Below are 15,768 nucleotides of genomic sequence, written 5' to 3'. Positions count from 1 at the left end.
GGTTTAGAGGGAATTTAAGGAAGAATTGTTGCTGGAAAATGGGACTGGATAGTTGCTTGATAACTAACATGGACATGTTGGGCCAAAGGAACTCTTTCCAAGCTATAAACACAATGACTATTTCTAGATTTTCTATTTATAATATCAAAAGTTAGCAGAATATTAGAGAAACAATCTAACTTCTCTCCCCCCTCTTACCGATAGCAGTTGACACTGTTACAATCCTCTTCTTAATGAAGTCTGTTGCCCTCTAGTGGATATTCTTTCAGGTAGGAAATCCCACAGAATAATTACCAGCAAGCTGTTCCCTCGTGGAAGTGTCACTGCTCAGTCCATGTTGCTTGAAAGCATAAACTGTCAGGTGGGGGTTACTGGATAGCAACAGCAGGAATGGCAGCCCAACCACATCAATCTTTCATCCTGTTTGAAATCAGAAATCGAATCTCCCTGCCTGGATGGTTTACTTGCAAGCCTCCTTAACCAATTGAACAGATTGTCAATTTTTAACAGCATAAAAACATTAACATTTTTGCTATGAATCGCTGAAACTCTTAACGACAAGCAAGGCATTAGAAGACGTTTTAAATGCACTCTTTATTTTCAGTACAATAAGAAGCCAGTAAATAGAGATTATAATATTCCAAACAAGAACTTTAAATGGGAACACCAAGGCCACTCCATTCATTAGTAAGCCTTTACGGGAACATTTTGAACACCCTGGTGGGAACCAGGTTATTAAACAAGCTTGCTCTGTGGTCTATTAGATTCCTTCCCTTCCAAATGCAACTGCACGTTCAATAGCTTTTCACTTCTGTTAGTATGGATCTGGGGTGGATCAGTGACTGATGATGTATGAGCAGCTGAGAGACAACTATCAGAAATAGCTGACTCCAATTTATCCAATTTAATCAGATGAAGTTCTTCACAATTAATCAAGTGAGTGGTGGCTGAGCAAATATTTCCACCTAGCTTCATTGTTATTCACTCTGACTTATGTGCTCATTAACCTGAGTGATGTGAATACTCGTATCCAGCACTCTCATGTTTCGTACAGAATTTGTTAGGTGAAGCATAATTTCAGGCACACTCTTCCCCACTGAACACTCCTAGGGCAGGTTAGATGCCTGTTCGTATCAAAACCACTCAAGGCAGAATGACATGGGGTTAGATAGAGTAAAGCTTCCCCTACACTGTACTCCCAAGGCAGGTACATCACCGGGTTAGATACATTGCCAATATTCTAACCTTATGCTAAATATGCTCTGCACTAATATTTGCACGTTTCCTACCTTGCCTCTTGAACTCCAAGTGCATGGAAAATCACTTCACAGAAAAGCTTAAATTCTTTACCAAAAATGCCAAAGGTGGCCAAACATCAATTGGACTCATGTTGATTTCTTTAGGGTCTGGTAGGGAGGAGTGGTAATCTTTCTGCTAGCATCTGAATGGGTATAACCTGATTAATATGGGATTAAGGTGAAGCTTTGTTCTAAACCCACAACTCATCACCACAACCAAAAATGTGGAAGTCAGTTGGCTTCTTAAGGATAAACAACAGATGAATTCAATCAGACTTTTTGAGTCCATGAGATCTGCTCTACACCTTCTGTTTTTATTTCAGATCGCCAGCAATGCAATTTGTCATCATTTTCCATTTTTATTTAGCTCAATACAACCTTTTCTAACATTATATTGTTTTTGAATCCCCTGCCAGTAAATCAATCAATTTATAAACCATTTCCCCAACCTACATAACTTCTGAATTAAGCATTATAAAACTAGTTTAAAGCACACAACATCCTTATAATTCTGACATACAGTTTGGATATTATAAAAAGGTTCTCGCTGTTAATGGTGATCCAATTATACTTTTTTCACTGGGTATGGATCTTCTCATTTTGTTCCTCTCTTTAACTTACTCATGTGGAGTTGTTGATTCAGCTCCCCAGGGAACTCTGCTCTCCAGCACTTTACGTGATTGGCGATTCTATCTAAATTGGAAAACATCGGCCTAGTTAACAGACTCTGTCAAACACCCACACATTGGCCAGCAGGGGTCAGTGAATGGTGAGCCCTGGCTGATTTTCCCATCCCTAACGCTATATGAAACATCAGTAAGACTTATGTGCACTGGGAAGGCCTACTGCTGTAATCTCTGCTTTAGATGTTCATTTGTAAAACCACTTTTGAGATTCAGGTTCTTCACTTGCAAAGGATTGGGCTAAATTTTGATAAGTGATGTTTTGCAAAGTTGCTTCACTGATATGGAGATCTCAGTCTATATGTTACACAAACCCCTAGAAATGCTTTTCCCCAGTTTCTAAGGAAGTACAGTTCCTTTTAAATGCAGTGACAGCCATTAAACCATTTCTCAACTTTAATTTCTAAAGCACAAATGATTTAAAGAAGGGGAAAGAAGAATCCTCTTACAAATGCAGCTTCAAGTGCTCACCACTCAGATAGGCTAGGTAATACAACCTAGATGTGAAACTACACCACTGGCACAATAGCTGTGCCAAGATGTTGGCAGAGAGGTGTCATTGGATTAGCAGGTTAATTGGTCAAACAGGTTTGGCTAGCCCAATAGGACAATGGCACTAGGTGTACAATGTCTGTGCATTCTTGGCAGTACCACAATGGCACTAATTTAATCATGTCTGAGAAGATTCCTTTTGGAAGATGAACGCTTGGGACTCTAATCATTTTCTTACAATGCTGAAACTGATGTGTTCTCCTCTTGTATCTTTCAGGGCTAAGCTGACTACTCATTAATCCCTGCAAAAGATTTCCGCTAGGTTCCATATTTCAGATCAAGCCATCAAGGATCTCAGCAAAGTTGAACATCAAGAGCATTCAAAATGCAGTACCCAACCTGAACTGCATAAAGCACTTATCCCTAAAGTTCAAACTTGCATTATGAACTGCTAAGCACTAGGAAGACATACTGGTCAGATTGTCACTAGTGAATGGAAACAATCTGAGGGAGTGAATCGTGAATATTGCACATGCAGTGTACCATGTGGAAACATATTGGATTCGCTGCAAATTAACAACTGCATTTGCACATAAAAAGGCCAGTTCCTGCATGTCGTTAGACGCTGTTTCTTTCCAAATTAGTATTACACCATAAAGTCAGCTACTGCTGGTGACTCTGTGACAAAAAGTCATTTGAAATTGCTATCACATAACAGTGAGAAACACAAGAGAACATCTGCCAGTAGCCCTGTTGCAGTCTCCCCACTCTGACCATGAAGTCTGTTTCTGCCACTTCCTCCTCTGGGTATTTGTGCACTGCAGATATCTTGTTGCAAAGCTGGACAGTCTCAAATCCACTATCAAACTTCAGCTGTAAAAATATTTCAAATGGAATTTATTATGTAAAAGAACTCTAGCACTACTGTCATTTGCCTATAATATATTCCAACTCTCAAGCCTGTTGCTATTCCCTCTTTAAGAGATTTAACTTGTTGTCACAATGTTTGAATAACATTTTGTGTTAATATTAGGTTGGCACAATTAAGATCTCCAACTATTAACCGTTCCTGTTAGTCTCCCAGAGGAACTTTTAGTAACAAACTCAGAATATCCCCCCTTCACTGCTGCAGGCTCTCCCTTTGAGATTCCAGGAAATTCTCAATTCTTGGAACTTTTTAAAAATAAGTTCCCATGCCAACTGATTTTTAACATCAGTTCAGCTTTTGCATCCTTCAACGTTATGCCTTTTTGGGTTCTTTCTTTATCTGGGTTCCACGTGTCAAATCTGACCATGGGGAAATTTACAAAAATAAAGTCCCAGCACCTACTTAAAAACACTCAGCAAATCAACTCCAAGAAGATCTCTAATTATACGAGCACTATGTTATACCCACTTCCAATGCATTCCATTTGACAATGGCAGTGGCCTACTATTAAGCTATTTTCTTACTTTTGTTCTCCTTCAGAAACCTTCACATCAAGTATCTGTTCAACCAGTCACTCACCTCTCCTAACGTCCCTCCTACCTGCTGCTGCCTACTCTTCCTCCTGTCAAACTTAATGGGTTGCTTCCTAAATGTGAGAGGTGCTAGCTAATTTACAGCTTTGGTTGGGGCTGCCAGCTGTGGGTTGATGCAAAGTGGCGGCACTGGAGGCATCACAGCATGAGAAAAATAAAGGAGTTAATGGGACCCAAGGTGAACTTCAGACTTTAATGAAAGCTAATGCAGAAGCTGCTGAGAACTGAGACAAGTGAGCATAAGTCCACTCGGGTGGAGAGGTCACTCTGTCTCCTATCAAACAGGATTACAACCATAACCACTGGTCTATATTTCAACACCTCCAGCATTCTGTAACACGGTCTACAACAAGCTACAGATTTATCATCCAGTTTCAGTTAGGTCTCAGTGGAGGCTGCTTTTGCCAATGCCCCTTTGGCAATAAAGCATAAAGGGAGGTGCTTAATATAGGAATTCAAACTCAAAAAGCTACAAAAGAGGAAAAGTAACCAACAATGAATTAATCTACAATTTTCACTATAATCACTTAGGTAAATAGAATGCTTTGACACTTTCTATAATCTGTGTGTGTGTGTGTGTGAATGTACGTGAGACAGTGTGCGTGTGTGAGTACAAGCGAGTGTATAGGCTTCTTCCTTTAAAACAATCATTCATAACAACACCTGTTACAGCACAGGTCTATGAGAGAGAAAGAAAGTTTGGCAAGTTGGAGTCCTATTCACAACAGATTTGTTTTGAAAATAGTTTGAGCATGTTAGCAGGATGGCTACGGGGGAGGAGTAGCTGTGATAAATGCCATCTAACCACTTAGGTGGACAAATAAAATCTTCCAAAAATCAGGTCTGATGTTCTGTACTGTCCCTCTCCCCACATTTTTGAAGTATCTTTAGTTTTCAATAAATACACAAAATATTTTAATGTTGTAATTAACTACTCCCACATCCTTTAGGCAGTTAATTGACACGCTATGCCCCCACTCTGCACTCCTTACATCCTGGTAAACAGTGTGTATGGGACAGATGTGTACAAGGGAGACAGAAGATGTGAAAGAAAAGAAAGTTAAGTTGCACAGGCAATGTACAGGTGGTGACTGTTTGGTGGTTGCTTGCAATAGACACATTTCCAACTCTTCTCTCATTTCAGCAGCTGTTCAGATACACTGCCTCACCAAGCTGGGAGAAGTGACAAGCAAACAATAAGCTTCTTGCTTGAGGGCCCGTTAGTCCTTCAATAGTAAAAACAAGTCCATGGAGCCAACATAACACACTTCAAACCATCAGAAAAGCTAACCAGGCACCCAATATTCTCAGCTCAGCCAACACAGTTTACACTTCAGTGCTTGTAACAGCTGCAGCATTTTCTCTCTCTCTCTCTCTCTCTCTCTCCAACCTAAAATAATCGAGACCCGATTGCTTGTGATTCTTGTTTCGGTTCTTCATAAATGTCCCACTAACCGTTCCTGAAGTGTTGGTATATTGTTTTCCCCATTGATAAAACTGAGTTTGTTTTTTTTTTAAATGTCCCCCTCCCATGCCCCGGGAATGTCAGGCACAGAGTCATTTGGAAAAACAAGCTGGAATCGACTGGAATGATGTGCGAATGTGGAACGTGTGGTGACTTTTTGTTTTGTTTTAAAAAATCTCTGCAGCTTTTGAACCACTTTCTATTTCTTCTTGAAGAAACTGAACCTCTTCTCTCGATCTTTCTCCTTTCCATCCTTGTCCCGCCTCAGAGTGACTGTATCACCACTGTTGGGAGATATAGGAGGCATTGTCATTGCACGAGTGAGGCCCTGTGGATTGGCAGGATAGCGGTCATCTTGATTAGTGGAACTGGTGGTGATGGATGTGGTGATTCCATCAATCCAGCTGCTCATTTCAGCCTGAAAAACATGTCCAGATAAATATGAGCAATACACTTCATGTAATCTGGTGCAATGCTGTACCCACCTCTTGTTCGACTGTAATTAGATGGACATTCATACATTATCAGCATTTGCTACCTGTGATGTCAGGGAGTGAATATTGGCAGATAATTTAACTATGACGCTCAGGTATAGGAAGGCAATGGGGTAAAGTCACCATAGTTTTACCAGACCATAGGACATAACTCATTAGAAAGAGACAACTAGTGTTGGTTTTAACCTGATGGTGACCACATCACAGGTAAGGGGAAAAAATGAGAAAGAGGGTATTTTATGGTAACCTCAGCCAGTCTGAGAATTAAACCCATACTGTTAGCATTACTGTCTATTGCAAACCAGCTGCCCAGCCAACTGAACTAATTGAAATACCTTTCTTCAATTTGGACTGGATTTGAACCCAGGATCCAGAGGTAAGATGTTACTATTTGAATCATTGCATCTACATGCAATTTCATCCTGCCCAAGTCCTTCAAGGAAAGGACTAGCAAAATGTTATCTTTTATATCCTGTAGTGATATAGTGTTCACGTGTATTTAGTGGGATGAGAGTCAAAGATGTTTAGTTCTCTGCTTAATGACTGGGCAGTGTTCCCTGTGTGTTCCCTAACAGTCAGGGTTCAGTCAATGCCTCTATTTCCATCAAACTGCAAACACTTACCTCGTCCTTGGCCTGGAATAGGAACTCCTTCCCTTCACTGAGTCTACAATCAAAAATAAACTTATTCAGTAATCACTGTAGAGTGAACAGCGGCAATATCCTTCATAATCCTATACTATTCAATCGCAGCTTTCACTTCATGAGGTACACTTTGCCACTTATTACAGCTGACACACTGACACATAATTTCAGCATGTTTGGGGATTAATGTGAAGTTCAGTCCAGAGATGGTAGTAGGTTGTTTTAAATTTCCATTTTGGTGATTTTGCTTCTGGTAATGTTTTCCTATTTCAGAACATAATATAAGCATAGAATTCGTGTCGAAGCAGGTCATTCAGCCCATTGAGTTCACACCAGCCCTCTGAAGAGCATCCCACCCAGGCACCCCCCACAATTCCTGTAACCCTGCATTTCCCATGGCTAACCCACCTAGCCTACACATTCCTGGACACAATGGGCAATTTAGCATGGCCAATCCACCTAACCAAAATGTCTGTCGATTGTGGGAGGAAACTGAAGCACCCGGAGCAAACCTATGCAGACACGGGGAGACTGTGCGAACTCCACACAGACAGTCACCTGAGGGTGAAACCAAACCCGAGTCCCTGGTACTGTGAGGTAGCAATGCTAACCACCGAGCCACCATACTGCCCATCTTTATAAGCCATCAGTTTGGCCTCAGCTGAAGTGTTCGTCCGGGCACCATATATTAAATAAGATGTCAAGGTTTTAGATATCAAGGTGTAGGGGAGATTTAACAGGATGCACCAGGCATGTGACTTTTTAGTTTTATGGACAGATGAGAATAGCTATTACTACTCTCCTCAGAGGTGTTTAATATCTTGAAATTTTAATAAGACAACAAGAAGCAATTCCACTAAAGAAGACAGTAGTGGCTGGCAAAGGGATCAGAGGCACCAGGAGGACTGCTGCCTCACAGCGCCTGGGACCTGGGTTCAATTCCCGCCTCAGGCGACTGACTGTGTGGAGTTTGCACGTTCTCCCCGCGTCTGCATGGGTTTCCTCCGGGTGCTCCGGTTTCCTCCCACAGTCCAAAGATGTGCAGGTCAGGTGAATTGACCATGTTAAATTGCCCGTAGTGTTAGGTAAGGGGTATGGGTAGGTTGCGCTTCGGCGGGTCGGTGTGGACTTGTTGGGCCGAAGGGCCTGTTTCCACACTGTAAGTAATCTAATCTAATCTAAGTAATCTAAGGACGGCTTGGGAAAAAAAAAGCATTATGATGATCTGGAGTGCACTGCCTGAAAGAGCAGTGAAAACAAATTAAATAATAATTTTGAGAAAAGGAAACCAGAGAAGGAACAATTTCCTGATCTCTGAGGAAACAGTGGGATTCACTGAACTGTTCCGACAAACAGAACTCAAAGAGATGAACCAAAAGACCTCCTTGAGCTGTATTAATCTATTCTGCAGCTGAGGAAGAGCTCATCTTATATCATACATCACAACTTAAAATGGCACACAGGTGAACATGAGTTCCCTTCTACATTCATAAATATGGTATAAATTTTACCTGAGTTTAAAGACATTTTTTCTCTTCTTATAATCATGTGCCACTTCACACTTGGCGTCTGTCAAGCTAACTGGAACCTCTCCGTGGTAAGGGATGCCAGTGCTAGCATTCTTAGCATCTTTGTAGAAGCCAAGACTCCGGTTCCTCAGTACACAGTACACATTTTGCCAGGATCTACAAGTTGAACAACACCGCAATTAGGACAACTCACTCATTTCAGACACCAGGCTGAAGGAGTACCTTCCCCGCAGCAGCCAACAGCTGAACGCACATCTAGACATCAACTATAAAGTGCAGATGTGCTGTAAATTGTATGCTGAAAAAATAGAGTCATGCAGATATCCAAGTAACTGTGTGAGAAAGAAGGTTGAAGGTAGACTGGGTTGCAGTGGGACAGGTGTTCAGTACGTGGCAGTACAAATGCATGTTTATTTTGTGAAAATTCAATGAAATAATTACACAATCACATGCCATTGTATATGGATATCTGAGCTACAAAGATTATATATAGTCTCTGTAATGCATTATAGATTGCAATAAGTAGTCGGTTTCTCTTGAGACGTTTATTACAGTAAATGTTGTAGTGCACTAATTCATTTGAGAGGCTACAGTACTTCATAATTCCATAGGTGTGAAAAGGTTGTGCTATATTAGAAGGCTCATGAATGAGAAATGTGTCTCTGTGTGCCTGAGAGATATTAGAGTGTAATATCGAATGACAAAAACTGTAGTATGTCAGTAGTCATAGAAATGTATAGATCGGAAACAGACTTTTCGGCCCAACTCGTCCATGCCAACCAGATATCCTAAATCTAGTTCCATTTGCCATCACTTAGCCCATATCACTCTAAAACCTGCCTATTCATGTACCCATCCAGGTGCCTTTTAAATTATAAGTTGTAAACACACAAATAATGACACGAATATTCTCTCAATCCCACTGGAAGGGGAATGGCAGCATAAGTATATAACTGTTAGAAGCCTACCTGCTAGAGGCTTTCTTGTTGTGTGACTCCCATTCATGCTTGCGACATAAAATACCCTCGAGCTGTATGGTAGCTGTATCCTGTGTCTTGCTGAGAAGGGTGCTAACAGACCCTGGGCGTGGAGAAGATTGCGGTGTTTTCTTGACAGGACTATAGTCCCCTTTTGCTTCGGGGGCTGCACTCGTCCCATTAACAGGTTCTGATGCTTCACTGACCTGGAGAAAATGGTAAAATCATCAGACCTGGGATTGGGGCAATTCTGCCATCAGAATGCCGATTAAAATGTCCATGCCTAAAGGATAATACAATATTCGTATCTCTTATTGTATGTTTAGAGATAACTTACTTTACATTCATCGGTGATCCACCATTATATATGTCAAAGAGATACCAGGCCATGCAGGCTCAACCTATTGCTTGCTGATGAAATACTCTATATTGCAAACTTTTTTTGCTTGAATTTTGTGTACATCAGGGAACAAAGCAATCAGATTTTAAAAATCCCAAGGCAGGCACAGCACATTGGCCCTTGTCTAATTCTGAAATTATTTGTGGCCTCTACATTAAATGACCAATTAGTACCAAATTAAATACAAAAAATTGAAGTCCCTTCCACATTGCCTCCATTGAACAGTCCCAGGCAAAATACACCACAGAATTAGATACAGAGTAAAGCTCTCTCTACAGTTTCTCCAACAAACGCTCCAGGACAGGTGTAACATTGCGGTTAGACACAGCTCTTTCTAAATCATCCCCATCAAACACTGTCAGGATAGATACAGCATGGAGTTAGATACAGAGTAAAGCTCTAACTGTACTGTCCCTATCAAACAGTCCTAGGGGAGGTCTAGTATTTTTTTCCCTAGTTCTCAGAATATTTGTGGCCTCTGCATGAAATTATGAATTTGTATCAATAAAGGCACTTGTCCACTGGGAACTGAGCTCAGACTAATTGAGGTCCAATATGATTTCTAACATCAAATATCATTCATTATTTAGGCTCAAAAGGATAAATGTCAAAGTACTGAATGTTGTCACTCAACCTTGCAATAGTCAAAGGGAGGACAGTAAATTCATGACGGTAGATTGTATTGCTGTGTAGAGAAATGTGAGATTTGGAAAGAGAATAAGCCCTCCTTGTGAATGTTCTTTAGTCTTATTTTTGTCAGAAAGTGAACTTCAGCAGTAAGCTGGTCCAAGATGCAGGGTTACGTTACCAGCCCAGACTGCTAGACTGGCTAATGTTTAGGATACTAATTGAAACTTTATTCATGATAACCTGTGTGTTTTCCAGATTGATTGTGGGCGACACGGTGGCACAGTGGTTAGCACTGCTGCCTCACAGCGCCAGAGACCCGGGTTCAATTCCCACCTCAGGCAGCTGACTGTGTGGAATTTGCACATTCTCCCCGTGTCTGTGTGGGTTTCCTCCGGGTGCTCCGGTTTCCTCCCACATTCCAAAGATGTGTGGGTCAGGTGAATTGGCCATGCTAAATTGCCCGTAGTGTTAGGTAAGGGGCTTCGGCGGGTCGGTGTGGACTTGTTGGGCCGAAGGGCCTGTTTCCACACTGTAAGTAATCTAATCTACTCCCCCAGGATGGCTTAGAAAGATCGGATATCAAGAAAGCAACCCAATATACAATCTGCCACACAGAGACACTACAATGGCTCAATAAAGCAATTCATCAATGCCTTCTCAAGGGCAATGCAACGTAATGGGAAGGACCAAGGGACACAGGCTCAAATCCCACCAAAACTGGGGGCCTTCAAACTCAGTAAATAAAATCTGGAATATAAAACTAGTTGCAGTAATAGTGACTATGAAACTATCAAAGATTGTCATAAAACTTCATCTAGTTCACTAAAGTCCTTTTTGAAAGGAAATCTGCAATCCTTAGCCTGGCCTCCAAATCCAAAAAAATGTGGTCAACTCTTAATTATCCTCTGAAATGGAGGGCAATTAGCCATGCCAGGGGTTTCCACATAAACAAAGTTTAAAAAGAAATTGAAATAGATCTGTCAGGATGGTATGAAAAACTGATACCTGCAGCTATATATAAGTCCTATAATGTATGCACTGCTTTTTCTTTATTAACCTATTTTTCTAATTAACCGGTTCAGAGATGTTATTACACACTGGGTCTGTTCAGTCGAGGAATAGGGAAACTACCACTGCACCACAAAAGGGCCCTAAAGGCACGACATTATTAATTAGTGCACCCAAAGCCATTCAGGTGACCACTTACTGAACTCCTTTTTGGTACTGACTCTGCCAGAAAGCCCAAAATCGGTCTGTCCACAGCATATTTGCACCGTGTCTTTTAAATAGCAGCAATATGAAAAAAATGAAGGAAAATACTGACAAATAAACAGAGAAAAACAGAAGTGAAGACGAAGCAGAGAAAAAAATCTATTGCTTGGAGAAACATTTGAGACATGAAAACTTGGCAACAATCTCATTTCTTTCTCAGTGGCCTAGGCCCTTAAATTATCTTCACACTCATTTTGTGAGGAGAAGCTGCAGGTCAGGTCATCATGTTCTGCAACGTGCCCAAATACACTAAATTATTAATTTTTAAAAAAGGCTTGTGCATGCCTGACTTAGGTGCAGAACCATATCAGTTCCTCTAAGTAATATGATGCAAAGTGATTAGGGCATGTTCGAAGCCCTGCAGCTGGAGTACTATTAAACCACCCCAAAAACCTGCAACTGGTTTGGACTGCAATCTGAGAGGGTGGTGGATTTCATCAGCTGAGATCACCACCTGGTGGGCAAGAGGAAACTGCACAGGAAAAACAAGACTGACCAGAACGTGGAAAAAGAAAACCCAAAATCACAACACCTTCATTGGTGTCCAAACCATAATAATTCAACAAAAAAAAAAGAGGTTGGTAGATTTTACACTGCTGTTTTTCACTTTTAAGTAAGAAAATTAGAACCTGCAGAGAGAAGTGTTTGATTTTTCCACTACAGTGCAGTGACATGTCTTTAGATCACAAGACCTATTTGCTGGAAATAGACACACCTTGAGTTCACTTTGAGAATAGTCTTCTTTTAGGTATATCTTGAATTCAGGTAAAGTGGAACTTTATTTGCTGATCGAATTAGTTCAGATTTGAAAATAAAAACGGACTGTCATGACCCTAAATTTTGAGTTAGGACTTTTCAGAGGCACATCTTGGCATGAAAGGTGATAGTAAGCTAGAACTTTTTTTCACAACCCCACTCCACTCACACTGAAATACCTTGACACTGAATGTTGAAGACAATGTTTGATAGAATTTTGTGGCATAAGAGTATTATGGGTTACAAAACCAAGGCATGTAAATAAAAGATAAGATACAGATCACCCACAATTTAACTGAATAGCAGAGGTGAGAAGCTGATTCCAAGCACTGAGAATTGGGTGGTTTTAAAAGATTGCTTGACATCAGAATTATTGATTTTCTCAGAAAGTTTACCTGTCTTTGGTTGATTGTTTCTTTGTTTTGAGCCAGTTCACAAACTGAAGCAGTGAGTGAAATATTGACAGGGAGTATGGGTTTTAAGCAAGCAATTCTTTTACAAGACATTGGCACAGTGATAGTGTCAATGGACTAATGATTCAGAAGCCAGGCTAGCGTTCTGGGGGTATGGGCTCAAATACCAGCTTGGAAGACGGTGAAATTTGAGTTGAAGAGAGTCTGGAATTAAAAACTAGCCCAATTGTGACTGTGTAGCTGCTGTTGATGATCATAAAGACCCACCTGGTTCACTAATGTGCTTTAGTGAAGGAAACCAGTTTTCTTTCTCTGGTCTGGCCTACATGTGACTCAAGACCCACAACAATGATGGGATGATTCTTTTCTGCCCTTTGAAATGGCTATATCAAGGCACTTAATTGAAGGAGTAATTAGGACAGGCGATTACCTTAACCAGCAATTCCCACATCCCATCAGCAAATGGCCTAGTGGTATTATTGCTAGACAGTTAATGTTCTGGGGACCTGGGTTCAAATCCTGCCACGACAGATGGTGGAATTTGAACTCAATAAATATCTGGAAATAAGGGTCTAATGATGACTGTGAATCCATTGTTGCTTGTCTGGGAAAAACTCTGCTGGTTCACTAATGTCTTTCTGGAAAGGAACCTGCTGTCCTTACCAAGTTTGGCCTATATGTGACTCCAGACCCACAGCAGTGTGGCTGACTCTTAATTGCCCTCTTGGCAATTTGGGATGGGCAATAAATGCTGATCTAGTCCTCACCCCGTGAATAAATAAATAAAAACAAAATTCAGAATCAAGTGAGAACAAAATGTAGTTTTGCATGACGAAATGGAGGGTTAGAGGGTATGGCATAAAAAGACCAGGATTTACAGACATTACTCAGCCCTCCTTTTCAAATTATTCAGTCTTAAAATTGATATTTCCAACTGAAAATCCCATGTCCTCATTTATAACAGAAACAGCCACTGACGTAGCCCCCCTTGCTGGGGAAAATGATCCGGAAATACACCTGCACAGTACCTCCCTTCCCATCCCCCTTCATTCATCTCTCCCTGTCCATATTGCCTTCTATTTCCTTCTTTCTCATGTATTTATTCAGCTCACTCTGAAATGCATCTATTTTATTTGGGTCAATTACTTCTCATGCTTGTGTTCCACATTCTCACCACTAACATTCACTTTTCTGTTTCAAGGATGTGAGTAACTTACTTAAGTGGCTGCACATGTGTAGAAACTTCAACTTGTAGGTAGTGTATGCGGGCAAGTAACAGTGGGCGAAGGAGATTCTCCTGCATTCCTTATTGAACACAGGAAATGAGAGCAGAAGTAGGCCATGCGGACCCTCAAGGCTGCTCCACTACTCAACTAGATCATGGCTAATCTTTTATCTCAACGAGATCTTTCTGCATCATCCCCTTATCTCTTAGCATTTTTAAGATCTAGAAATCCAACGCTGTCTGTACTGAACATACTCAATGAATGAGCCGCCATAGTCCACTGCAATAGAGAGTTCCAAAGATTGTCCTCAGTGAAGGATTTCCTTCTTATGTCAGTCATGAACTAGGGCTTCAGCTTATTTTCATACTGCATCCTTGGGTCTAGATCCCATCAGTCAAGGGACACATCCCTCATGCATTCACCTGTTAAGCAGTGTAATAATTTTGCATGCTTCATTAGTGAATTCATTCACGATCATCTTATAATTGGAGCCCTTGGTTTTGAATGCTTCCACGATGGAAATACCAACTCTAAGCTTACTCTAACGAGCTCTAATCTTTAAAGATCTCTACTTGGCACTGCCTCAGTATTCCTAGAGAAAAGAGCTTCAGCCAGTTCAGTCTCTCATTTCAGCAGTATATATAGCAGAGGTAAAATGAAAGAAACCAGGAAGAAAAAGTAGCAAGAAGTAGAAAGCACTTACAGTCACAGTCACAGATGAAGCTACACCATCTCTCAACTGTCTGATATCTTCTAAAGGCTGAAAGAATGGAGTGACACCCATTATAAGCAAGGAAAAATGTGTTATGAAATGAACAAAGTCTAGCCAGTTGAAGGTTTGGTTACATGTGCAACAACTATTGAACATTCAACTAAAAAAGGTCAGACAGATTTCGGCTACACAAGTACAACCTCAAAGTTCAACTCTGTACCTTGATGTTTTAATACTGGATTTTCATGTTGTGATTTGGACAATGGTGCCCCATAGGAACTTTAGGAGATAGAACATGATACAGTGATATAAAAGGCACATTAGCAGAGGTGACCAAAGGTTTGATCATGTAGGTATGACATAATGAGGAAAGAAAGGTGGAGAAGTTAAGAATGGAACTGCAGAGCTTAGGATCCAGGCTGTTGAAGGTACAGTGTTCAATGGAAGATGGTTTAAAACTGGGAGTGCACAAGAGGCCAGAACTGGAGGAGTACAAGGATCTCTGGTTAAGAGTTGGAGTAGGCTACAAAGACAAAAACAGGAGAAGCCACAGAGGGAGTGGCATTCAAAGCCTCCATGTGGTCCCTGTTGCACGCTTCTGAGCACATGGGTCCTAATGATGCAAATTGTACACTCTCAGTGCCCCAGTGCTGCCTTGCATGGACAACGAGTTCCCAACAAGTGGTTAACAGAGACAGTTTTATAACTCACCTGTGGTGACTCCATATCCGAGTGCACTCCATTCTGAGCGATGGGTTCCAAGTGATTCACTATCTCACCATCCCTAAAAATAATAAAACCCCCAAATCAATGACAGTAAAAGAGTAAAGACATTTCTGGTGAGAGTGTACCAGTTCCATATCATTTTTAATTGATGCTGTATAAAACATCTTCTACGAGCTGGCACTTTTACAATAAGTTAGCTGTTGAAACACTTTGCGGGCACACAGCCTGCTTTTATACTTGACTATACTTGACGGGTGTTTGTGATCTGTCTGCTAATTTAAAGAATCCTTCCTGGTAATCACAAATAGAAACCTCTCAGCTATAAAGACTGAACAAATTTCCTTCCCATTGGTTTGATTCAAGTTCAGTCTCTGGGTTTGAAAGCACAACAGAAACATCGGAGAGGTTAAGAGGTTGTAAAACCTCAAATATTAAGAGGTTATAAAACATGAAAAGGTGGCAGTGCTTCTAAACCTGCTGGGAGCAGCTGAGACACCGAGAATAGCAAAGGCCTGGGATTAAGCTGCCTG

The 15,768-nt window shown here is 41.0% G+C and overlaps 2 protein-coding genes across 5 annotated transcripts in view; one reads left to right on the top strand and one right to left on the bottom strand.

Annotated features, from left to right (window-relative positions):
* The window catches only part of LOC132836361 (RNA-binding protein 4-like), a 135,454-nt gene that overhangs the window by 96,835 nt on the left and 22,851 nt on the right, over positions 1–15,768 (top strand). The gene's annotated exons all lie outside the window — the stretch shown is intronic.
* Positions 576–15,768, bottom strand: part of LOC132836360 (spectrin beta chain, non-erythrocytic 1-like) — a 302,644-nt gene continuing 287,451 nt past the window's right edge. For 3 of the 4 annotated variants that reach the window (XM_060855849.1, XM_060855846.1, XM_060855847.1), the window contains 6 exons: positions 15,224–15,296; positions 14,504–14,560; positions 9,095–9,309; positions 8,109–8,282; positions 6,577–6,619; positions 576–5,877 (listed from right to left, as the gene is read on the bottom strand). In XM_060855849.1, coding sequence (XP_060711832.1) covers positions 5,659–5,877; positions 6,577–6,619; positions 8,109–8,282; positions 9,095–9,309; positions 14,504–14,560; positions 15,224–15,296 — 781 coding nt within the window. In that variant the 3' untranslated portion in view covers positions 576–5,658. The remainder of the gene's footprint in view (positions 5,878–6,576; positions 6,620–8,108; positions 8,283–9,094; positions 9,310–14,503; positions 14,561–15,223; positions 15,297–15,768) is intronic. The other variant, XM_060855848.1, reaches the window with a different exon arrangement.

This window comes from Hemiscyllium ocellatum, chromosome 46 (assembly GCF_020745735.1).
Source record: "Hemiscyllium ocellatum isolate sHemOce1 chromosome 46, sHemOce1.pat.X.cur, whole genome shotgun sequence".
Lineage (NCBI taxonomy): Eukaryota > Metazoa > Chordata > Chondrichthyes > Orectolobiformes > Hemiscylliidae > Hemiscyllium > Hemiscyllium ocellatum.
The sequence above is the reverse complement of the archived record's forward strand: the minus strand, read 5'-3'. Positions and strand labels throughout refer to the sequence as shown.